The 25,696-nt window shown below is 42.2% G+C and overlaps 1 protein-coding gene across 1 annotated transcript in view; it reads right to left on the bottom strand.

Annotated features, from left to right (window-relative positions):
* EPHA1 (EPH receptor A1) overlaps positions 1-25,696 on the bottom strand; it is a 70,711-nt gene that overhangs the window by 26,017 nt on the left and 18,998 nt on the right. Inside the window, exons 3-4 of the mRNA XM_044439609.1 lie at positions 6,444-6,719; positions 586-976 (exon numbers count right to left, since the gene is read on the bottom strand). Coding sequence (XP_044295544.1) covers positions 586-976; positions 6,444-6,719 — 667 coding nt within the window. The remainder of the gene's footprint in view (positions 1-585; positions 977-6,443; positions 6,720-25,696) is intronic.

Below are 25,696 nucleotides of genomic sequence, written 5' to 3'. Positions count from 1 at the left end.
GTTTCTGAATTCTCAAAAAATGGTTTAGGACAGACTGTTTGTGGAATCACATGTTTTATTGGTTGGCTTTAAAGGCCTGTAACTCTATTTACTCTTGTTGATTTTCTTATGATATGTTTGTGACAAATACTGTAACAAACACTATTAATGTTAGGGTGCTCATTCGTGAAGATATCATCTGTACTTTCTGCCTCAGGTTTCACAAGATCTCAGGTGGCCTATATGCAGGTACCACACTGGCCCAGTTCTTGCAACCCACATATCGGTTTAAGGGCTGCAAGACACCTGTTGGGTGAATCTGCATCAGTCACATACAGTTAAATCCCAGAAACCCTTGATGGAAACCAAAGGATGGATATGCCGAACTGGTACGCTTTACAGTCAGAAAGAGAGTGGAACAGATAGTCAGCCTAGGAGTCAGGAAGGTGGAAAGCGTCTGATGCATATGAAACGACAGAAGTCAGATTAGCTGGTATGCCTACTTCAGGTGCATGCTATGAGTATTAAAAATAACAACAGTCTGATTTTTTATAGCCTGAGATTTCCTCAAAGCCCACCTCCTAGCTTGCCCCACTGTGTACTTACCCACACATTTTCCTGAAGCCTCTTCAAAGCCAATGACACATATGCACCGACCCACCGGTATCAGCCACTCCCCATCAGAGCTGCAGTGCATCATGGGTGGAAGTCCCACTTCCTGAACTGCATCCTTTAGACAGGTGCCGGGCACTTTTGCTACTCCTTCAGAACTGGCTAATGTCTCTGGGAAGTGTGCTAGTCTATGCACAGTGCTGGAGCAGGTCTTGTAGTAAACCCTCACAGAAACCAGTGCCACGCAAGCCCCCGAGTTCTGAAAGGCCAGATAGAAGCCACGCTGCTGCAGCTTCTTTATAGAACACACCTCCATGTTCAATTGCAGGGCACCCATCTCAATGTCCCGGGCTGTGAAGCTGCGGTCACCTGCCACAGTGTTGATCTAGAAGAAGAGAGAGTAAGGTTCAGTTTATATATTCCACAGAAGAATGTGCTGTATTTCCCTGAAATCCAGTTGCATGTGAAGTTTTATGTACTGAGATGTCCATTGATTTTACTCTTACAATCAGTCCTTATACCAAGTGTTCCCATCCTGTAATGTGGTCAACAATGAAGTTCAGAATGATGGAAGAATTTTAGATGATTTGCCTAGCATGCAATTCTATGCACGTTTAGACAAGAAAAAGTCCAACCACCCCCCACCTGCTATGTAAATACGTATAGGATTGTGCCCTTAATGACTGGAGCAGTCCTCCTCAATCTGGCCCCCTCCATATAGATGGGGACTGGCTGTGGGTTAGTCTCACACATCTGGAGGTTGGGGAAGACTCAACTAAGTTCAATCCCATCCCCCTATGGAATGCTGGGAGTTGTAGGCCTTTTTTCAGTCTAAGCATGCATAAGAGTGTGCTCATGAAGAGTTACTCAACAGCACTGAATCAAAACCATGTATTCAACACAGAAGGAAAACAGTAGGAGTGCTCAAAAGCACTCCGTGCTGCACCCAATTCTAGCAGCCAAAGGAAGTTTGAACACTTTCTCAAAATTGTTAAGAATAGAAGTGTATTCCCATCCTTTAAAATAAAGATGATATATGAAAGGTTGGGAATGAGGAATAATTCATTCAGCTATTGCCTTTCTGGTTTGGATATATTTTAAATTTCCATATGAATCAGCAATGTTATACGAGTTGGATGGTGTAAACTGGCGACCTGCAACAGTAAGGGGTTGGACCCAACAGTAAGGGGTTGGCTTTCTTGGTTCCTTCCACTATTCTAGGATTCTGTGACAGAGTATCAGCAAAAGAAAAAATGATCTGGAGACTATAATAAATTTGAAGATATGATAGTATAAAAGCAAAAACAAGATAACATTTGAATGAGAGAGATAATAAGCAAAATCCATAAAATATTATTAGAAATGATCAATATGATCCTCTTAAAGTGTCATGGGAAACTGACTTAAGAAGAAATATTAGTAATGAAGAGTGCAAAAATATATGGGATAAGAGAATATTAAAATGCATGTCAGTTAGAATGAAGGAAAATGTCTAGAAATTATGGAGATGCTACCTAACGCTGGTAAAATTGAATTGTATATATTCTAATATATGTTGGAGGTCTGGGCAGGAAGTGGGTATCTATTTCCATATGTGATGGGAATGTGAATACATAATGAAATTTTAGAAAGTGGTTTTTAAGGAAATTAGTAAAATGTTGAATTTAAATACTGAAGTAAATCCTATAATCACATTGTCAATATTTGATAGAGAACAATGGGGATGGAATATTAAATAATTAATAACAAATTTACTAATAGCTGTTAGATTAATGATAGCAAAGAATTGGAAAGTAAAATATAATTATCAGTTAAGTGATTATTATAGAGAAGTTTGGAATATACCTATTAATGACAGGTTAAATTGTGATATTAAGCCGAAAAAGGGTAAGATAAGTACAAACAATTCTGATGCTATTTGGGGATTGTTTATTAATAGAGTATGTATTAATAACAGGAAAGGGTTTTGCAACTTCACAAGATTCGATGTAGTTCTGGAAGGTGAGTGGGGCCTCCAGGGAGAGTAAACAATTTAATATGTAACCAAAGGTCCCAGTGAAGGGATGCACTATTTTTGTTGTTGTATAGTTTTAATTATTTTGGAAAAAAAGATTTCCCCCCTCTTATTTCTATTGTTTACTAATTTTTGTATGTTATAAATTTTGTTTGTTTTTGCTTTTTAAAACAAAATAAAAATAAAAAATTAAAGTGATCTGGAAATGTACTGGAGGTTAAATGGTTTGAAAGAGAACAACTCAGAACATTTCTAACAACTTTGTAAGAATATGCCTGGTCTCTACCACCTTAAGAACTAAAAAAAACAAACACACACCTGAAGGAACTGCAAGTCAGACCTGTGGCCAGCAGGTTCTGACAGGAATATTTACCAATATGATGGAAAAATTTAGAAGAGAGACACGAGCAGGATCCCTCCAGATGAGTGACTTGTCCGTACTTCTTATATTCTGGGTTTCACTGGTTAAAATCCGGAGCCCATCAAGTCCAGGGTCTTTTTTTCAACAGTGGCTAAGCAAATGCCTCTGGGAAACCCACAGGAAGGGCAGGGCAGCCTTGCTCCCTGCCTTCCAACAACTGGTGCCCTGATCTTGAACATGGAGGTATCGTTTAATTAATTAATGACAAATTGCTATCTGCCCTGTAAGAACATGTAACTTTAAATACACCACGGGTGCTTTGACAGGTTTCTTGGGTGGGCTTTGGATGCCCTGACTATGCACCAACACCAGTAAGCCAAGCAGATCCCACAGCAGCTGTGGCAAATCCAGCCTATGCAAAAGTGTCACAACCCATATACAAGAAAGTGTGATGTTGCCAGTGCCCGCCTCTGCCTCGCCTAGAGCTAAATCATGAAGCAAGAGTGTGGGCAGCTTCGGGCACAGAGGTGACCGAACTTGAACTTGGAGGCAGCTTGCACTGAGAGAAGAGGAAGAGGGCAAGTGAGCATGTTCAGGATTCAGCAGAGCTGGTTAAGTGACTAACCTACTATTGAGTAGAAAAAAACAATTAAGGCTCAAATATGTAAAACACTAATTTAGAATTGCAAATCAGGCATGCTGCTAAATTTCCTTTTATGAAGAGGAAATGTACAGGAGATTGCTCTTGCTCAACTCTCCATTTAGTTAACTATTCTGAAACTATCCCATTACATTTTAAACTATTCTAGTCAATCAAGGAAGAATCCTGTTAAATCGGCACACTAATTAGTTTGGCTGAATTCAATCTGATGATTCTAGTAAAGTCACTAGGCCTATTGGGTTTTAACTTCAACCAGATCATGCCCTTCTTATTTACAGATAATTGAATTATAAAAATACAAGTGCATATTAGTTATATTGAAGAGGTCAAACAACATTCTTGGATTTTAACATAAAAATCAGCACAATCATAACGACGAAAAAAACACTGTTTTGAAAACGTGACTGTTAAGAAAGGCAGAAGAGGCCAGATACTAAAAGGACTGTGCGTGTAATATGGATATTTATACCCAAATGCCTATAAGGCAAAAGGGAGCTAAGAGACCTTTCTCCTGCTTTTGCTAACAGATGACAGTACAGGTACTTCCAGACAACAAAAAATAAATTACTGTCTTAATCCCATTTCAGATGATCTCTTGACAGGGCTTTTGTTAGTTCTCAACTCATGCAAGCATTGCAAAGTTGATACTGGATATTGTGCTGTATCAAGTTCCTACACAATGGTTTGCTTCCTCCAGTGGAACACTGCAATGCTGAGAAGACCACACCTGCCCTTTCCTTCTCCTTGCCATTCGCTCTCCTGCAGCTGTTCCATGGAGGGAGAACCCTCTAGGCCAGGCAGGGCAGAGGCATGTGGACAACCATGGTTTTGTCTGGTCTTTGCAGCAGCCGTGAGAACTTGCTGGCATTGGGGAGGCAGCTCTTCATTCGAAAAGGGAAAAGGGAAAAGGGTGGTAGGAACAAGGGGACAGGGACATAGTTTGGAATTGGTGGCACAGTGGATGTTGGAAACTGTTCTGTCAAGCACCAGACAAGTAGTGTCCCTGGCAGTCACATCACCACAAAGGACTAGTTATGTGGCGTATGGGAGGGAGAAGAGAATGACATTTCCAAACATTGGAGGGCTTTGCTGCTGGAGTAGAACAGAAGCACTATTTTTAAAATTTTGAAGGTGTTGTCTGGGACCCCAATGTTCTTTGATGAGTGTGGAGGAAATATAAACAGATCTGGAGCAGGGTGGTTTTGTTTTTGTTTGTTTGCTTTTTTCTGTCTGTCTGTCTGTCTGTCGTTCTTTTGACTGCAGAGGATGTGTGAGTACACAAGCTTAAAAAGAACTCTAAGGTTGAGTTTGGGATAGACAGGGCACATCTTTGGTGGAGTACGAAGAAGGTTTCTGGCAGGTGCCTTGCCAACCTAATCAAGAGGGCTTTAAACTAATTGGTGGTGCAAGAGGCAGATGCCCAGCATTAACAACTATGCCAAGTATTAGGACAAAAACATAAGGGAGAAAGAAAGAAGCAAGGTGGTGCAGGTGGATCCCAGTAATCTGCGGCTAAATACAGTGGGAAAACTGGGAGACACATCATACAGGCCTCCAGTGTTTAGAAATCAATGCACAGAGCATGGGAAATGAGCAGGATGAACCTGAAGTCCTAACACAAGATGTTAAGTATGATGTGATTGGTATCACTGAGACTTGGTAGAATGAGTCTCATGACAGGAATACAACAACAGATGAGTATACCCTATTTAAAAGCAGGTCAAACAGAATAGGACATCCATGATTACACTTGCACAGAATTTCATGATTCTGAGTTAGGAGACTCTTGCAAAAGCTTTTTGATAAGGACAAAAGATTCCTCCCAACTCACTCATGGTAGAATCTCACTGGATACACCCATACAGAAATCCAGTGTACTAGGTTTGCAATCTCCTTCCACATACAGATAAGCAACTTATCTTTACCTTCAAAGCTCTGCATGGGCTTGTGATTTTTGTGCTTACTTCCTGGTGTGTCCCTGCTTATGACCTCCACGACTGAAAATCAGCTGGGCTACCGTCATCCTCCGCCATTCAAAGATTACCTATCCTCTTCAGTGATTCTGTTCATTCTCCTTGACTACCCTTTAGTCTTGGATCTTGCTTCTACATCTACAAATGGTGTCTCCTCTTTTCTTCTTCCTCTGGAAACTCACCGTGCCCTTGAAGGTGAGTTTAGCTTAACCCTTCCAGGGTTTAGCTCAAGTGTCCCAAAGTCAAAACAATGCTATTTCATTTGCACATTGCTGTCCTTGGACTACTCAACATGAGGCATTTAACCTGGCATTTTATTGAGGATTCCTCTTTTGTTTTCTTTTGGGGAGAAGTAGTTTCCTTCATGCAAGGGGTTTTCCTTTCTGCCTTTCTATATATTCCTATATGTTCCATGATAGTGCTGTGGTATAGAGGGGAATTACAAAAACATGAGGCCCCTGTGGAGAGATCCAGGAAAATACTGCATTTTCTTCCTACGAAAATGGTTGTGGAACATGGCAGAGGCCTTGGAGGAGGACTACTTTGTGTAGAAGATGCACATATCCTTTCATGAGTGAGGAATCACAAGTGTACCACAAATGCCTTGTGTAGAATTGCTCCGTGTCTCTTCCTTTCATCATTTATTTATTAGGTATCTATCCTGCCCCTTAGTTAAAATGGCTCTCTTTAATGTCCCCATTCCTAGTTTTTAAACTGAATGGGACATGGACCTTCCTTTTCCTACTCATGAAATTCTGTGTCTGGTAGGCATCATATAAACAAACAAACAAACCAAGTTTTGAACAGCTTTTCTGTCACATCAAGCCCTCAAACCCTGCTGACCTTGGTGAAAAGTGGCCGACGGAACTGGATGCCAACGTCATGCTCAGACTCCATGTAGTAGAGGTTGAAGGTCTCCTTGCAGCTCACCACCTCCCCTCTGAAACTCTTGCAGTCCCGGATGGTGAATGTCAGCTCCACAAAGATGTGTGAGGGGGCCTCACCTCGAAATATCCAGTTGGTGCGGAGCCAGTGGTCAGTATCTCCTTCAGAGGTGACGCTGCAGTCCTGATACATGTACACAGGGGTGCCGTTGATCATCTGCTGCACCTCACCCCACTGCACATGGGAAGGGAGAGGGGAAGGAAGACATGTTAACAGGTCGCATCTTGCCAGTTGTTAATGCTCTGATGGGCTGAATGAAATGGGGAGACAAATATGTACAGGACTGCTCATTAACAAACATTTTCCCCCATTGATCCTCACCATCAATTTCCTTCCTCCCATTCTATTTCCCACCCACTGTAAAGTTCAGCCTGTAATTTCTGTGCATCACAGGTGTGTATTTTTATTGTTATCCTTCCAAATTGTCATATTTACAAAATAAATGGAATGGATTAATGAATGAATGTATTCATTCTGGTGATCTGGTGATCTATATTAATGCTGCTAGATCACCAGATCAGCAGCACTAGAATAAAACGAGGAAGCAGAGAGCTTCCAGAAGAAGGAGGGGGAAAGAGGAATCACCATTTGCCCATTTAGAGAGCAAGGTTCAGGAATAAAAGGGGATGAGAATTAGCCTTGTGCACTGGGTGGTGGGGACAGTCTCCATTGCCCCACAGCCTCTCCTGCTTCTTTGGGAGAAACTTGCTTCCCTAACCAAGCTGGGCAAAGACAGTGGCCAGGCCGTTGTATCCCCTCATGGTATTTTGGGATAAAGGCAGCAACGGGTTCGCTTTGCTGACACTGCCATGCAACCGCACAATGGCTATGTAAGTACCACCTTGCTTTGGAAATCTACTGACAACGGCACATCATGACAGACTTCTGGCTCCTGCTCAGGGCATACCACACGATCTCAGGCGGTGGGGTGAGAAAAAGGCTAACAGCAATTTCTGGGAAAAACTCGGAAAACACTTTGCTTTTAAAGGGGCCATTCTTGGACAATGAAATCCCAACGGAGCCTCCAGCATGATAACTGCATTACGACTTACCAAGAAGTCCAACGTCATCATATATAGCCTGCATTGGCATTACAGGGTTTGATGCTGATACTGGGATTAATTTATGAATACCAGGATGTTTGTGTTACCATCATCAACACTACTTTGTGAAAGGTCACTGCTTATTTTACAGACATTTAACTTTTAAAGCAACTTTCACGGGGTCCCCCCTGCACCCCGCATTTCATTTCGCTCTGTCTTTACTGTTTACATTTCTCCTTCCTCGCCACCCAGCTGAGAACAGAGCTTCATACATCTGGTGAAGTAGATTCTTATCCGTAAAAGCTCGTAATAAATGTGTTAAGCTTTAAGGTGCCACAAAAGCCTTAAGTATTTTTTGTTCATAGGGCAAGGAAAGGCAAAATGAAGGAGAGTCCCATTCAGAGAGTCCCAAATAATAAAAATTAAATCCCTGCATAGAGAAAACTGGAATGTTAAGTAGAAGAGTGATTTCAAACCTTTCTTCATGACATGTTAGGGCTTTTTCAATATATAGGGAACTAAATTTTTTCAAGTGCAAAGAACCAAGTATTGCAGCTGCATTAAAGATCCTCTTCTCCCATATTCCTGGGCTGTCAGATCTGCCAGGGAGGCCCTTGGTCCCATCACTCTTACAGGAGGGCCTATCCCAAGGCTCTAGTAGTCCCTTCCTAAGGAGGTTCAGTTGGTGCCTTCCCTGTTAGGTTCTGGAAGCAGGAAAAACCCTTTTTGTTCCAGCAGGCATTTGGGAATGGTCTGGGCTGGTGAGTTTGTGCTGGATTAGTTTTACTCTTTAGATTGCTTGTAGTGTTTTTAATTTGTATAATAATGTAATATGCATGTTGTACAATTTGAATGTCTGATATAATTATATTTTTATCTTGTGCTTAATTTTGAATGTTTTAATTGTGTCAGTTTTTAATTCTATAAACCACCTTGAGTCACAATTATTGGGAGCAGGTGGGATATAAACAAACATGAATGTAAACATAAACACAGTACATCCCCTATTTGCAGTCTGGAGAAATAAAGTCCAGACACAGATTTACCACCTGAGTACAAACTAAGTTTTATTGGGTCCTAATGAGCAGGCAGATGTTATGGTAATAAGAGGAAAGCCTTCTGGATGAACGTGGCAGCACACAAGCTGTGCAGAAGTTCTGCTTTGATCCTTCTAAAGGGGATAAAATGAAACCCGCCAGCTTGAGTACATGGCTGGGGCCATTCTGAAAACTGTCCACCCTGGACAACTCACATGTGGGAGCAAAATCCTGCAAGTCACAAGCCCATGGCTTGCAGAGTGACAGCTGGGGTGGACAGGCAGCCATGATGGAAGCTCAGCAAATATACCCTCCTCACCTGCTCAGCAGCAAGCAAGCTGGTTGCTGTTCCTCACCGACATCATCCGAGAGGTTCAGGAAACGGATGATCAGTGCAGGGTGTGGGAAAAACTCTGTGTTTCACAATCCATATTAGTGTAATGCTCTTATTAGGCCAACCCAAAGATCACAAAAATGTGCACGCTTTCAGGATATCCAAATCTCTTCATCAGGCAAGGTATGACAGAAAATAGGGTGCGGGGTGGAGGGAAAGGTGGTCAAAGTGCATGTGTGGGTGTTTTGATTAAGGTGGTGGAGTTTAAATGCATTGACCAAGATTTCTGGGTACCACAGGAACATCCTGGAGCAAGTTTTTTGTATTTAGATAGACCTATGGATTTACTAGAAAAGAGGAAAAAATAGACTTCCTCATTTTGGGGAAAATATAATATGGAAATTGTTTTTTAATGCCAGTCCTTCAGCTGTAGGAGAAGACATTGTATTACAGCAAAAGAGATATCCTGTGTGCTGTCTAGTCTAAAGTGGCTTCCATTAGAAACAAACAAGTTTATTATGAATATTCCAAATCACAGTTGCTTTCCTTGACAGGAGGAGAACGCTGGATTTGCGGGCTTACTGACACTGCAAGCTTAAATTGGTTGGTATAAAATTGCCATGGCATCCCTCAAAGGATCTTGGGAATTACAATTTGGGGGGTGGGTTATGAGATTTCTTTTTTAGATATCTGTAGGCCCTTGTGAAATATGCCTTGTGAGCTATGGCTGAATGGCTTGGGCAACACTAACTGCACCTTGGTTTGGGCCAGCCAGTTTTGCCACATGAGGGTCTCTGCCATTATTGGAAGCACTTAGTGAGGCTGAGCAGGCAAAGCGAAATGCTTAGAAATGTCTTAGAAATATTTGCTATTGGTGTATGAATATGATATAGAGGTTTAAGCTGGGATAGAAAAGGGACTTGGACTGTCCCATTGTGTCTTACCAGTGGACTGCTAGTTTGGGGTCTAAACCATTCATATCTATGGATCTTAGACTGCCTCTCATTCAGCAAAAACATTTGTTCCATGTTCATTGGATACTGCAATGGCTTTTTAATAAGAGTTTGTCTAATTTAGCCAATTGCTGGTAGAGCAATGCAGTTCATGCTTCTTTTAAATACATTTTGACAAAGTTCAGTAGTTGCCTCTTTTAGGGCAGAGATTATTATATGGATAAATTTTGTACTCGAATAATCATGAATATTTATTAAAGTACACATTATTTAGAATTATTTATTAGCTTCATAGAAATTAACATATAGTTAGCATAAATGGATTCTCAGTGCCCTTTTGGGCAGTTAAAAGACTAGTATTACAATACTGGAAGCTTAAATACGCACTTTCTATCACAGAATGGACTGAAGAACCTGTAATACTTTCAAAATTTGAATGCTTGTGTATAGATGCTACTTTCAAATGGGTACTTTTGTAACTATCAGGTCTGTTTTTGTTGAAACTATATGTAGCTACTAGTGAGGTATGTTTCCATATATATATATATATATATATATATATATATATATATATGCTGTGTTTGTGTGTGTGTGTGCACGCGCGCGTGCGCACGCACATGCTATGAAATATAAAAAATCATGTATGTATATTAATAAGAATGAAAGAAAAGAGGTATCACTAGCCCTTTTAATATAAATAAAGGGAATGACTGTTTAACCAGTTTTTAAGTTTTGTGTCCCTGAAGAATTCACGCTCCCCCAACACAGATACACATTTCTTGTCAGGAATTTTGTAATTCTGACTTGGCCCCTAAAGGGGTTCCTTTAAAATGAAGCATTTGAAAAATTATCTTAGAACAAGCAACTGGTGTATTTTTAAGAACTCGGGCTGCATGCCGAGACAGAAGCATAGTGTTTTTCTGGAAGCTTCCTGCAGCCTGGTACAGATGGATGAGTTGCTGTAACTGCCTGAACTCTCTGTCAGAGATTACACACCAGCTGCCTTTCCTCCTCAATCCCAGTGTAAAACGATTTCTAGAGAGAGCAAGGTGTTTCTCATGGAGAGCACAAAGGCCAGGTAAACGGTACCCAATATGGATGAAAAGTGATGGGTGGCATTTGTTAGAATCTGTAGGCAGAAAAGCAAACAGATCAAGTGGAAGGCTTGTATTCCTGCCCAGTCATTCAGTTTGAGCTCAGTAGTTTTTAGATCAACAACATCAGATTAATTAATACCATGATGTCTTACAAGGTGAGGCCATGATCTGGCAGCAGAATACATCCTGTACATATAGATGGCGCCAGATTAAATCACTGGTATTTCCGGTTAGAATATTTCAGGCAGCGGGGTAACCCTTTGCAGGACATCCTCAACTAACAATTAAATTAATATTAATATTTCCAGGAAAAGGATGTAAAGTACTTTTTAAAAGGGCCCCAGGAGTTTTTTTTAGTTAAGGTGAGTTAAATGAAGAAAAAGTTCCACTGCTGAAAACCGCAAAATCGTATTGCATATAACTATAACAACTCTTAAGCTATCATCTGAAAACTTGGCATGCTTGACCGATAGTTGTGCAAAATGTTGAACTAACCCAATGAAAGTTGCCACTGGTACAGCAAGCTGCACATTGCTGTAAACTGACACTTTTTACTCCAAGCTGAGGATTGGCATATTATAGTGATGCACATTACTGAAAACTACTGAAGTACATTATTTGCCTTATTGCAGAGGTTTGCCATTCATTGTTTAGGTGAAATTCTGCATACCAGTTCAAAAGTTATTATTTTGCTCCACCAAAGCCTATGGCAGCAACTTATGCTGGGCATATTCCGTTTCACTCTGAAGCTAGAATGCTGCCAGTATCCTAAGGCTCCCAGAATAATTATCTTAGGGAGGGCCGTTGTGTGCAATGCCCAATTACTATCATTATGGAAGGCAGCAACACAGGATGAGACTGAATGTTACCACACAGATTGGGACCCCAGCATTGTGGGAAAAGAGACTTCACCCCACCCATTGTGTTCCCCATCTGGATCAGTCCCCCTGTGCCCGAGGCATTCAGTTTTTAAGCAAGCTGCAAGCATAGGCTTCAGAGTTAAGGCCTCTGCCCTGTCACTTAAGGTTCTGGATCCACATATGGTCCCGTCCCATCCCATTCTTGCTGCTATGTGCTGCGAAGTCATCCCTGAGTTATGGAGGCTGTATGAGTGAAAGCTCTTCAAAATGTCCTTGCCTTAACAGCCCTGCTCATCTCTTGCAAACTCAACACTGTGGATTCCTTTATAGAATGGATCCGTCTCATATTTGGTCTGCTTTCAGAAAGGTGGTGCAAGGCCCTGATTCTATCCCCCACAAGACTACCTGTCCCTTTTTTAAAAATAACCTATTGCGACCTTATGGAACAATCCAAAACAGTTGCAACAAAAATGCAACCTATTTTAGTTCTCACTTTCTGGTTGAGAATAGGACATTCAAGGATCATGTCTCACACAGTTCATATATTACAGTGAACATTTGCACTATTGTACACCCATTAAAGTGGCCGTGGGAATCTAGCCCAGTGCAATCATTCACAACCTGTGTAAGCTCTACACATGAGAAGGGGAAGTGGGGATGAGTGTGCTAGCTCCACCCTCTTCCTCACCATCCTCATTGCTTTCAATGAGTCAAGGGTGGCTGCCTGCCATGCAAATTCTCCTTGAGCTTTTAGAATTTGGTTTCTTTCAGATAAATCATGATTCCTATTAGTCAATTATTGGTAAACTTGCAAAAAAACAAAAAACAAACCCACACACAATCAGATTTAAGTACAATGAGGAGGGGACAGGCCTGCTAACATTGAAATTATGCACATCCTTTTCAAACCCAGGAAAATTCAATTCTCAAAACTCCTGCTGCTTTAAGAACAGAATTCATGTTGGCTCAAGTTCCACAAAGCAAGAAAATTGCAAACCAAGGGTGATGCCCTGTCTGTTGTGCTCTGTGATCCGAGAGATACTGCAGTGCCACAAACTGTACCCAATTACAATTTATCCTCCTGCACAGTCAGAGGCAGCCTAGCCAGACCACAGGTTCATCCCTTCACTGAGAACTAGGCTCTAGTTGCTCTGGAAAATGTGATGAAGTAAGAAAAAACAGATGTGCTTTTCACTGAAAGGTCCTCTTCACCTTTCAAAAGTGGGCATTGAGCCCAGAGAAGCTACCTGCTCCAGGATGGGAAGCAGCCACAGTTCAGACAGTACAGCTCAAGAATAATGAGATAACGTGGTAATGCTGTGTGTGTGTGTGTGTGTGTGTGTGTGAGAGAGAGAGAGGGAGAGGGAGAGGGAGAGGGAGAGGGAGAGAGGGAGAGGCTGTCCTCTTCCTTTGGCAGTCTCTGATCTAAGCAGTAGCATTTATTCACCTGTATGCGTGGTCTATATAAGTGAACACATGCTGCATTGCAATCAACAAGGACAACATAAAGTTGGTGCTTTTCATGCCTCTTATTATTGATTGGAAGTATTTTTATCGTACCGTTTCATAGATCAGAATGACCAATAAAAACAGACAAGATCAAATCCAAAAGATGCAACACAAAAGGAAAAGGGGGTAACAAGGGAAGAGGAAAACATGTAAACTGAGGCTCTATGTCTTAAAGTTACATGGTAGCTCTCATAAAGACTTCATATTAGCAGCCATGGTTTGCTTGCTCACGCCTACAGGGCTTCTGTTGCCAGCACATATGGCTAAGTTTGTTGTGAAGTCTGAACCTGGAACTCCGGTTTGTCTTTCCCCAACAAGTCGTAGCTGGAACCAGGGTTAAATAAGATCAGATCGCAGATATATAACCTGACAACCTACCATGGGTGATCAGCCATGGTGGGTTATTGTCTCATGTGAACCCAGCGCAGTTCTTGCAGGGTGCTTTATTTTTCAAGTGCAAGATACCCTGAGAACCCATGTCTTGTTTTATGGTTGTTGATTCCCATGGTGGAATCTGGCAGGGTGATTTTATGGTGGGTTGCCAAGAACAGTGAGAGAACTGCCTGGCCAGGGCAGCAAGCCCCCTCACGCCACTGCCACCCTTTCTCATCTCTTCCCAGCACTTTGTGCCCATTCATGACTTCCAACGTGTAACAACAGCCTACAAGGAGTTCTGCTGCAAAGGCCTCTGGGATACGCATCAGAGCTGCCAGAAGGTCTGAGGGGGAGTGAGAGGAAGAAAAAAACATGGCTGATGTGACCCAGGAGTCACCTACCAGTTATGTGGGTGATAATCTGCCAGTTGAAGACCACTGGTTTAGAGGAGAGATGACCAATCAGGGACATGAGCATAGGATAGTCCAGTCTTTCATTTAAAGATTCTGAGGACGGTGAGCTCCAAAGCACTCCATCATTTGAAGATATTAGCCTCTCTCCCCAGCACTGCCCATTCATATTCTGACATCTGAACAACTAGACTAGACAACATGTACTTGAGAAAGTTGGAATTGCACCACTTCTGGTAACTCAGCCAGGTATGCCAAAAAACTTGGTTTTGGAGAGTAGCTAAGAGTGTGAAATCCCTAGCACAAAACTGCCCTCAGCCATGAATGAACTGGGTAGCCTTAATCCAGTACTATTCTGTCTTACCCTCAGGCCCTCGTCTATAGCGAAGAGATAATAGAATTGCCCTTTTACAGAATCACATCTGAGACAACGCATGTGAACAGTTTTCAAGACTCTAAGGGTTGAATTCAATGTTAGTCCTACTTAGATGCATTAAAATGAATAGGCCTCCATCTGTCATGATTTCTTAACCTACTTTCATTTCAGTGGGTTTACTCTAAATAGTCCTAACATTGGATTGAACCTTAAGGGCTGTAAAAATATAATAACATTTCAATGTAATTAAACCCATGATAATTTAGGTTTAATATTAACTAGAGCTGCAAGCTTTGATCTTTAATTAGTAGATTAATCAACTAAAACGGGAACCTATTTTAATTTAGTAAGAGGTGCTTTAATTAGCGGGTCTACAAGTTGTATACATGTTGAGAGGTTGATGATTCTGGCATGTAACTATAACAGAGAATGATAATTAAAATATTAAAGACAGCTTTTCCTTCTGATGATGAGCTTTCATTTATGCTGTTGTAAACTGTCCAGAGAGCTTTGGCTGGGTGGTATATAAATTAATAAAATAAAAAAAGTTCTGAGATATAAATTAGGAAAAGCCCTGCTGGATCATACCAGTGGCCCATCTTGCCCAGCATTCTGTTCACACAGGAGGCCAACCAAGTGCCCACAGACTTCCACTACTGGATATGACTACATTAGCACTCTTCCATCCAAGTTCCCCAGGAACTGGAGTTCCCCAACATCCTGCTTCTGATACCAGAGGTAGCATAAAGGCACATAGCACCAGTAGCTACAACTGTACCTACAATGAAAAGCAACCAATTGCCACTGCATGTTAATGCAAGACCTGCCCCGTTACTCTTTTTCAGTCTCTAGCAGTGGTCCAGCAGCTGCTTCTGGAAGATGGAACCATCCAGCACAGGGTTTCTGAGCACTAGGGCTGCACTGAGCTACATGGCTGATACTCGCAGCTGAGAGATCAGCCCGTCCTTCGTGACTTTTTCTGCCTTTTCTTTGTTCAACGATTGACAAGTACATGTCCTTCTGTTATCACTAGGACTGTCTCACACATAAGAACTTGAAGTATGAACAGGGTATCAGAGGTCATTATATCATGTGTTAATGAATTGTTTTGTTCGTTTAATTGCAAAGTTATGCCCAACCCATCATGACCCCATGAACAACATTCCTCCAGGCTCTCCTGTCCTCCACCATTCCTTGGAGTCCATGATGAATTGTTAGCTTATTTTATTTATTTAGGCAGCTAACACAGCCCTTCTCCTCTCCCTTCTATCCTCATAACAACAATCCTGTGAGGTAAGGTAAAGGTTTCCCCTTGACGTTACGTCCAGTCATGCCTGACTCTAGGGGGTGGTGCTCATCTCCGTTTCCTAGCCAAGGGAGTCAGCGTTTGTCCACAGTCTCCGCGATCATGTGGCTGGCATGACTAAACACCGAAGTGCACGGAACGCTGTTACCTGCCCACCGAACTGGTACCTTTTTATTTACTTGCATTTGCATGCTTTCGAACTGCAAGGTTGACAGGAGCTGGGACGGAGCAACGGGAACTCACCCCGTTGTGCAGATTTGAACCAGTGACCTTTTGATCAACCAGCCCAGCAGCACAGCAGTTTAAAGCACTGCACCACCTGCATCCCTTCTGTGAGGTAAGTGAGGCCAAAACTTGATGACTGACTCAAAGTCATCCAGTGGGAACCTTAACCTGGGTCTCCCAAGTTCCAGTCCAACATTCTAACCAGTATGGAGCCATTTTGGTGTAGTGGTTAAGAGCGCGGGGTTGGGACTGGGGTGATCTGAGTTTTAGTCCCCATTCAGTCAACTGGGTGACTTTGAGTCATTCACAGACTCTCAGCCCAACCTTCACAGGTCTGTTGTTGTGGTGATAAGATTAAGAACAGGAGAAGCAGGAGCATTATATAAGCCTCTTTGAGTTCTTTGTAAGAAAGTGGAATATAAATCTAACAAACAACAATAATAAATAATAAGCACTATACCATACTGGCACTCAGAGTTCTCATTACTTGTGAGCCTGCACTATGGTTTAAATATGGCTTGTTAGCCATGGACAACCCAGGAAGAGAACATATAGTTGTTACTAAGCTGTGATGTTTGGGTTCATAGTAAATAACCATTAGTTAAACCATAGTACAATGTTTGCACATGATGACAGTCCACAATTCAATGGCAACACATTCTCAACCTATACTCTGGGCTGTCATCAGGTGCTAACCAGGTATCTGAATCTTAGATATTTTAACAAGTTTATGATGCATACGCAACCTGAAGAAACAATGCAAATGGTAAAAGATGACCATTGTTCATACCAGTGTTGGGATGGATTTGTATCCTACCATACGTAAGATTTAAATGAGATGGGTGCATCAAGAGCATTTTCTCATTATTAGGAATACAGGAAAACCCTGATGAACGGCACAATGCTGACCCAAACCAATGCTGGATAACATACATTATAGTGAATCCACAACCCATCGCAACTCCTAGCTCTGTTGTGGAAGTTGACAAGGTGGAATGAAACCACACTGGAAGAGGAATGTGCAATAAGCCATTCCCCAAATGTTAATGAGCAACCTGAGTTTCCTATGCAAGGACATGTCATGTTTCCTAAGGAAGCACCAAGAGGCTTTCCAAATTGTACTGCAATACTTGTTGATCTGGTGACCAGACAAAATACTGTGGGTGAGGTTTGTCTTGTTTGTTCTGAATGACTAGCCTTTGCAACTCCCCAGCACTACAAAAAAAGAACCAAGTTTGCCTTGCTCTGTGTAGAATATCTGAACCGAATACAGCAAATATGCCCCCCAAACATAAAGGGTCATTAAACAAGCAAGCCAGTGTGATGACAAACTAATAATCCTCACTCATCAAGCTCAGACATCCCTGTTCCACAGCTACCCTGCTCCCTGGAGGCAATCTGCCATCCTCAGGACAGCCTGGAGTACAGATGCAGTTGCTGCTCAGCTGATGGAGCCAAGTATGGTGCTTCTGAGGCTGGGATTTCAAGCTGGGATCCCTCTGCCAAAAGGAAAGGATCTGCTGAACCCTTGGTGGAGGGTTCATAGATGAGGACCAGAGCACACACACTGCATGTATAGGAACCAGTGGGGTGTAGTGGTTAACCCTGAAAACCTAAGACTGGGATTGATGATCCAGTTCCAGCCATACCATCTCACCCAAACCTACGTCACAGGGCTGTTGGAAGTGTGGGAGAACCACATAGGCTATTTTGACGAAGGGGTGGGATAAAAACGTAATGTCCTAGGGTCAGCCCTGGCATCTCTCAGCCTGAGGGCCTGGAGAGTCCCTTCTACCCCTGCAGACATGACTAGCCTTGATGGACCGTTGGCCTGATTCAGTAGATGCCTGCTTTATATACTAAAATGAAAGGTTCTCAGCAGTGACTACATCTATTCGTTATGGGAAGGCACCAGTGCCTTGGGAACTTTGTGCATCCACTCACACTGAAGTGCCACATTATTGCCATCTAAGCTACTGGTGCGCCCTGCTGAATTCTGTGGTGTGGCAGCAAAAGGTACTGGTGGCTTGCTGCCAAATTTTGCTGCTGGCTGCAGAGCAGTAACTAGGTCAAATGTAGCTTTTAACAATTCTGCAGCAGTAAACCCATGGATTTTTTTGCTGCTGCAAATTTGGCAATGCAGGTGCAGGCAGTGGCACATGCAGTCTGTTCTATAGGCTTATAAAGCAAAGATATCCCCACCTTACAGAAAAAGAAGAAAAATCAGGAACATGAGAAACTGAAACCTGTCGTTTCATATTTTCAGAAGTGCCAGTATAAAAAGTAAGTGCAGTGATGCCTTTTGAGACACAGGAATGTTGCTGTAGGAGAAAAGTATTTAAGCCAATTGTCAGGTATTAAATAAACAAATTTGAAAAGAGGATGATGATTTTGTTATGTTTGGCAGAAGGTGGATCGAGAAGAGGAATTTTTTCTCCTGGAAGCTTGAATGCCTGAATCATCTTTGGAGAAGTCTAAATTAAACGTTGACATGTTCCAGCCCAAACTTGTCTCTCTGTTTTGGCAGCGATGAACTTTTCCTATGTCAATCTTGAGCCTGAATGTACCCCTATCACCACCCTCACACGCATACCCTCTGCCTGCAGTCAGGAGACCTCCCAAATCAAAGCAGGCCTCCACTTGAGATAAGTACTTCTGCCAGGAAAGGCACAACCATTTTGCTCCCCTCTTTCCCTCTGATAATAACCCTTCACAGGCAATTCCAGAGCAAAGTCAATGGGCCAAACTACCTATCAGAAGGGGGGGGGAGCGTTTCCCAGTGTTACTTTTACTTCATAAAATAAAAGTGGGGGAAGGGCTCTGAGGTGAGCATTGGTGGGCAGGAAGAGTGTGTACTCATCTCTTTCCCTGCCCACTAGTTCTCCCCCTTAGATGATTTTAAAACAATTTCCTCCCCCTTAGCAGGCATAGGAAGGGTTAGGAATGTTTCTCCCCCCTCAACACTCCTGTGGCCCCCTCCTCATATTCCCTGAAGCTAGGCAAACATGGACTTGGAAGTGCATGTTTGCTGAGCTAATACATAGATCTCTGTGCACTTTGAATAATTGGCAAGGAATTGATTATTTGTGCAGAGTTTTATCAGTGGTCAGAAAGAGGGAGGAATGTTGTATAAAAAAAGAAAGAAAAAACCCTTTTTCTGGAGAGCAGCTGGAAAGCTGCATATGGCATGGGACTAGAAATCATCTCTTTCTTTCTTTTTCTGTGTTTTCAGTGAGCAGAGAGAAGTCACACAGCACAGCAGCAGGGAAAGCAAGGTCCTGGTAGACGGCAGACCAGTAACAGAACTATAGCAGATCCCATGCAGTCTTTCTTCCTTAATTCAAAATGTGTGTGCGCAAGCGTCACTTTTTGGTGATAAAGTAAAAGGCACTCTGTACATTCTTAGACACACTTTAATTTGTCCCTATGCATACTGGGGGACTCAATCCTCCTCCTCTCTCCTGTTTTTGATGGCAAGTTTCCCCCAGCAGTTTGCTTATGATTCTCAACAGAGTCCCATGTAAGCTGGTGGTGCTTGTACATATAGATATCACACACATTGACCTTCTTCACACATAATGCCAAACCATCATGTTGTTTGTTGAAAGCTGGCTTGTTGCATCCAAACCCACTATGGCTTATTAACTAGCTACAAACCACAAGTGGAAGCAATTATTTGTTCTTGGCTTATGCAGTCTGGCTTGCTTAAACAATGACATGTTGTGATGTCTGAACCCAGAACTGTAGCTTAGTCCTGGTTTGCCTGTGCACCTTTTAGCCCAGAATAAGATGTCTTAGCATGAGCAACTTGAAATCAAAACCTTTCTGTAAGTTGCTGAAATGGGCAGGAAAAATATTAACCTGAAATAAGAAAAACAAGCAGTAGTTTGTCTGCAGGACAATTAATGGCTGAACTAAGAAACCATGGTTAATATAAAGCATGGCTTATTAACTGTGAACACAGTCTGATTCACACGTAACAACAAAGCGGAGAATGGATTCTTGTTCAATCATGGATTGTTATTGAACTGTGGGTTGCTGTTATGTGTGAACCCTTTACTACGGTTTGTTAACCACAAACAGCTCTGCATTTACAACTCAATGACAAATCATGAGCTTTCTTTCCAGGCTGTTCATGATTGTGAGCAAATTGCAACCCATGATTCAACAACAATGCGTAGTAAACCCATATCCAGGCTGTACTTTGGGTTGTTGTTACATGCAAACCAGGCCTTGTCTGCATCTTTAAAGAATATGACTAGCTGAAAATGGAAGGAGACAATGTTAAATAGGAAAGGTAAAAGGAGGCAGGATGGGAGTACAAAACTATGATCCACGGAAAAGACCCTATCACCCCACTTTCATCACCAGTTCAATTTTAAACTTCCTGTCAAGTACATATATTGCTATTCACTAATAGCATCCCTGTGATATTTCTCCAAGAGAGCTCCTGTCATTACAGGTTATTATTTATTTTAGAAGATATTATGCCACATTTTTAAAAATTAAGCAAGATCTGCCTGCAAGCTCTTGGCAGCTCTGCTGCCCAGTGACCTCCCTGCCATGTCCCCGGAGTGCTTCCAGGCACACCATAACTTTCCTTAGAATTGCTGGAATGTGTGCCTGTGTGCAGACACTTGTATCCCTACCATGAACGCTGCTCTTTCGACAATGCTTCTGGAAGTTGTGCAGGCCCACCCTACTATTCTCTGCAAAACATGAATCAAGAAAGCAAGCATCTGCATCTAAATGCAACAAGCACATGCACTCACTCATGCTCATGCAGGCACGCACTGCTCTGAAACAGCAATATCAATCTGCATGATAAAGGCTTGGTAAAGGCTTGCCCAGATTTTCTGCTGCTCCCACACTGTTATTGCTCTTAATGTCATTCAGTGCAAGCAGGTGACTAAGGTGAATGACTGAGACAAAGGAAGTAGTGACTGAACTTACATGCAAAACAGGCATAGTTAGTTGGCAGCGTAATTACATGAGTCACTTAAAACAGGCTGGATCTCTGTGTATGGTGGTTACATGCTCCTTTCCGTGCGAATGTGGCTACGCTAGATCACCCTGAATAATCCACTGCGGGCTTGCCCTCATGATGGTACATGTCCATCAGGGGCCATTGCTCTTGCAGTACTGTCATCTACAAATCTTCTTACAGAGCCAAGCCTGCTGCTGTTCAGTCGTTGCTGAGAGATTGAATGCTCCTGTATGTGAAAAAAAGCTTTGTGAAAGATTAAAAAATAGTTTGCCAATGAGAATATTCTAGCCTAGCTTATTGTATTACATGTTAGTTTTGCTGTGGTTTTGCATTCAAACATCAGCCTTTCATCTGCAATTAGAATTGGAACAGTCTGAAAACAGATGCATCATGGGGAACTGATGAACATGTCTTTTGTCTTTTAAAGTAACCCCACTTCACACTGTGGTTCCTTTGACGACAGCCACTAATCAGAGCACTCGGAACATGGAATTAACAATGTTGTGTGAATGTAGGAATGCTACTTGTGACTGTTCCATTAGGAAACCCCAGTAAAAATGGCTGAACACAGTTTCCAGTTCTTGTCAAATCCTTTGAAACACTAATTGGAAATACACATTTTGCCAGCAGGGGCACACACACTGATTGTGTAATTCAAGAGGTTAAACCCTCCTCTGTCTGAAGCTTTTTGGGCCCACCAGAAAGGAATCTTCTTGGTCTTAAGCTGCTTCCAAACTAGAATCTTCTTGTGCAAACGCCCTGCCAAATTCTACAGGAGATCCAGATGTCATTATCTTCCATTTGTAACCCTCTTCTGTTTCCCACTGCGTCTTCCTTTTTTCTTACCACAAATGATCTGTTAAGGAGAGAGGGAAGGTATGCCTACAAAATTCCTTTTGATTAGTGTTGATGGGGGCCAAAGTTCAGAGGTAAACCTCTATACAGTGGTGCTAAAGTGGGTTAAATTTAATTTGCCATTCCGCTAAACTGGACTCTTTTAGCGTTCCGTGGCTGCTATACTTCTCCATATTGGTTCGAAAGAAACATCACTGTCAGTGGCAGTAGAAAGTGCCATGGGCCACATGAAGCTTGCAAGCCATGTGTTGCCCACCCTGCGTTAAAGCAATCTAAACTGCTGGCCATTAGGGCATCTTGCAGTAGCAAAAGGTACTTTCTTGAGTCTCAGTCTTGTGTCTTCTCAGGCTCAGCTTCATTGGATGACGCCATGTTTTTGCACCATGCATGAATTTAGAAGCCCTAGAAAGCCCCAGTTGTTTAACCTTCCTGATAATTTTGGCTGCTTTGTCATGCAACTTTTCCAGCAGCACAGTATCTGTTTTGAGATTGAGACAATTGGAACTTGACAGGTGTAAGCCACATGGCAGAAATATATAAGAATATATACTGTGCTCAGTTCTGGGCACCAAAAGCGAAGAAAGATGCAGAAAAACTGGAAAGGGTTCAGAGGATGGCACCAAAAATGATCCAGGGTTTGGAAACACCGCCCTTTGAGGAAAGACAGAGAACTGGGCATGTTCAGCCTTGAGAAGAGAAGTCTGAGGGGGTTTATATCATTCCTTAAGTACCAGAAAGGCTGCCACAAAGAGGAAGAACAAGTCCTCTGTTTGCTCACACCAGAGTGCAGGGCATAGAACAATCAGTTCAAGTTGCTACAAAGGAAATGTTTCCTAACCATCAGAGTGGCATGACAGGGGAACCAATAGCCTAGGGAGCTTGTGGTTCTCGCATACTAGCGACCTTCAAGGCGAAACTGGATAGTCATCTGAGTGGGATGGCGTGAATCAGTGTCCTGCAATGGCAGGGGGTTGGACCTGACGGCCTTCTTGGCCTCTTTTGACTCTTCTCTGATTTTATGGTAAGAACAGTATGATACTGGAAGGTTCATTTTTTAATCCCCTTCCTAGTAATTCTTAACACAGGTTATACCTTTTTCACAGCTGCAACAATGTTTTTATTGAACTATCACAAGTCCCCCAAATCTTTTCCCTGGTCAGTCACTGAAGCTCAGACTACTTTTTTTTTTTTTAATTTATATCCTGCCTTTTTCCTACAAAGGGCTCAAGGCAGCTTACATCATTCTCCTCCTCCATCTTATCCCCACAACAACCCTGTGAGGTAGGTTGGGCTGAGTGTCTGTGACTGGCCCAAAGTCACCCAGTTGGCTCCATGGCTGAGTGGGGACTAGAACCCAGGTCGTCTGAGTCCCAGTCCCATGCTCTTAACCACTACACCACACTGGCTCTCAGTTATATATATACTTCAGTTATATATGTCAGGTTGGGGATTTCTGCCACAGTATACCTCACATCAAGTTCCTTACATGGAGTGGTGTCTGACATTTTCCAGATTCTGGTTGGAGATCAGGGAAAATTTTCCAACTCTTAGAGCTGTATGATCCATATGAGGGCCTGTTCTTTTATCCTATAGTTGCAGAGTTTACTAAGGGTGTTTGATCATAGATTGTTGAAAGCTTTTTGAAAATCAAGGCATACAATGCCTACTAGATTACAAGTATTCATATACTTTTTGATATTCTCAAACCCCGCCCTGAAATATAGATATAGAATTTCCTTTTGCCATGTTGGTTTATCTTATGCTAAATTTCTTCTATATGCTTGATAATTTATTTTTCATATACTATGCACCAATTTGCCTGAACAGGCAGTATGTTCACCAGTTTATAGATTAATTGAACCTTTGTTAAGATGGAATGTTAGGAATAACCATTTTACAGGACTGAAGAACTACTGTTGTAACGAGAGAAATCCAAAGTGTTTCAGTGAATGCTAGGTTCAGGGTAAACAGCATTACCATAAAGATCAACTCTGTTCAAGTTCCAGCTGTCACCAGAGTGGGTGACACCGAGAGAGGCCACAGCCTGGTGGTACAGTACATATGTTTCTGTTTCAGCCCGACAACTCTAGCTATAGCAGTGCAGGGCTGTAAAAGGCCATTCTGCCTGATCCACAGATCATTCCCGACCCACAGAAATGTCCAAGGTGGTAGAACAGGATACAATAACCAGCCCCATTCCTCTGACATTTTCTTCAGTCACCAGCTCCCTGGCCAAATCCTGGAATCCGTGGTTCTCCAAGAGTGCTCATCAGTGGCATCTTCTTAAAGCAAAGGGAAGTAATGAGTGGAGTACTACAGGTTTCAGGCCTGGGCCTAGTGCTCTTCAACATTTTTATTAATAATTTGAATGAGGAAATGCAAAGAATGATTATCAAATCTGCAACTGATACAAAATTGGGTAGAAAAACTAATGCTCTGGAAGAGGAAAACCCAAAGTGATCTTGATGAGTGCTAAGCTGAAAAAAACAGGATTAAATTTAACAGGGACAAATGCCAAGTTACACACCTAGGAAGAAGAAACTAAATACACTTTTACAAGACAGAAGATAATTGACTCATCAATACTACAAATGAGAAAGATCTTGGAATTGCTGTAGATCACAAGGTGAATATGAGCCAACAATGTAAAAACATTCCAACAATGCTACAAAGCCCTATGAAGAGAGACAGGAAGAACTGGGTATGTTTAACTTTGGGAAGATTGAGGGGAGATAATATAGCACTTTCCAAATACTCAAGGGGTTGTCACACGGAGGAGGGCCTGGATCTCTCCTCACTCATCCCAGAGTGTAGGACACAGAATAATGGACTCAAGGTACAGGAAGCCAAATTCTGGTTCAACATCAGGAAGAACTTCTTGGCTTTAAGAGCAACACCACAATGGAACCAATTACCTAAGGAAGTTGCGGGCTCTCCTACAGTGGAAGCATTCAAGATGCAGCTGCATGGGCTTTTGTTGGGATGAAACCTAATGGCCTTATTGTCCCTTCTAATTCTTACTGTTCTATGATCCCATAGTACAATATTGAAAGAACAAATACTCAGTTCCTGTAATGCAGTTACTGTGTACCTTACTGTGCTTTCAATATCTGAATGGGTGGCACACAGACACCAACTTCAAATGGATACTTTCATTGCAATGGATCTTTGTACATATGTTCAAAAGGGGCAGGGGGAACAGCTCAAAATGGACCTCTGCACTAGTACGTGTATGTAAGATTTAAGCATCACCTTTGCTCCCTAAATATAAGTCAGACAAACATGCTAAATCAGATACTAAACAACTGAGGGTACCGGGAATTTGGAGGAAAAGCACTATTTCAGTTCAGATTCTTTGATATACCAGTCAAATTTCCACAGTAAAAGAGATCTTTATAAATTACTCAGATTATGCAGAGCCACAAGGAAACAAATCTGGTGCAATTTCAAGGTGCCCGAGATAGCTGCAGGTAACTTGGCTAAACCAGACTAACCTCTGCAAGGGAAAACAAAGCACAAAACACACACTGCAAGAAGCACAGGATCTCTCAAATGTCATTTTTCCTCACCACAAATACCATGAGTAATGGTTGCTATGCAAGGTATCCCGGGTCTCACACCCTGAGTTTGGGGAGTGAACCTAAGGACTTAAGGAGTGGTACCAGTTGGAGCAACAGTGGCAGGTGGAGACTGGAAGTACTCTGTGGTTTTTGTAAAGGAGATTGCAAGTTTATCTTATCTCTGGTGCAGATAAATGGTCACCCAGTTTCCCATGGGCAGTAAA

The sequence above is a fragment of the Varanus komodoensis genome, unplaced genomic scaffold, assembly GCF_004798865.1.
Source record: "Varanus komodoensis strain SLA01 unplaced genomic scaffold, ASM479886v1 scaffold35, whole genome shotgun sequence".
Classification (NCBI taxonomy): Eukaryota; Metazoa; Chordata; class Lepidosauria; order Squamata; family Varanidae; genus Varanus; species Varanus komodoensis.
Note: the sequence above shows the minus strand (reverse complement) of the source record. Positions and strands in the feature narration are given on the sequence as shown.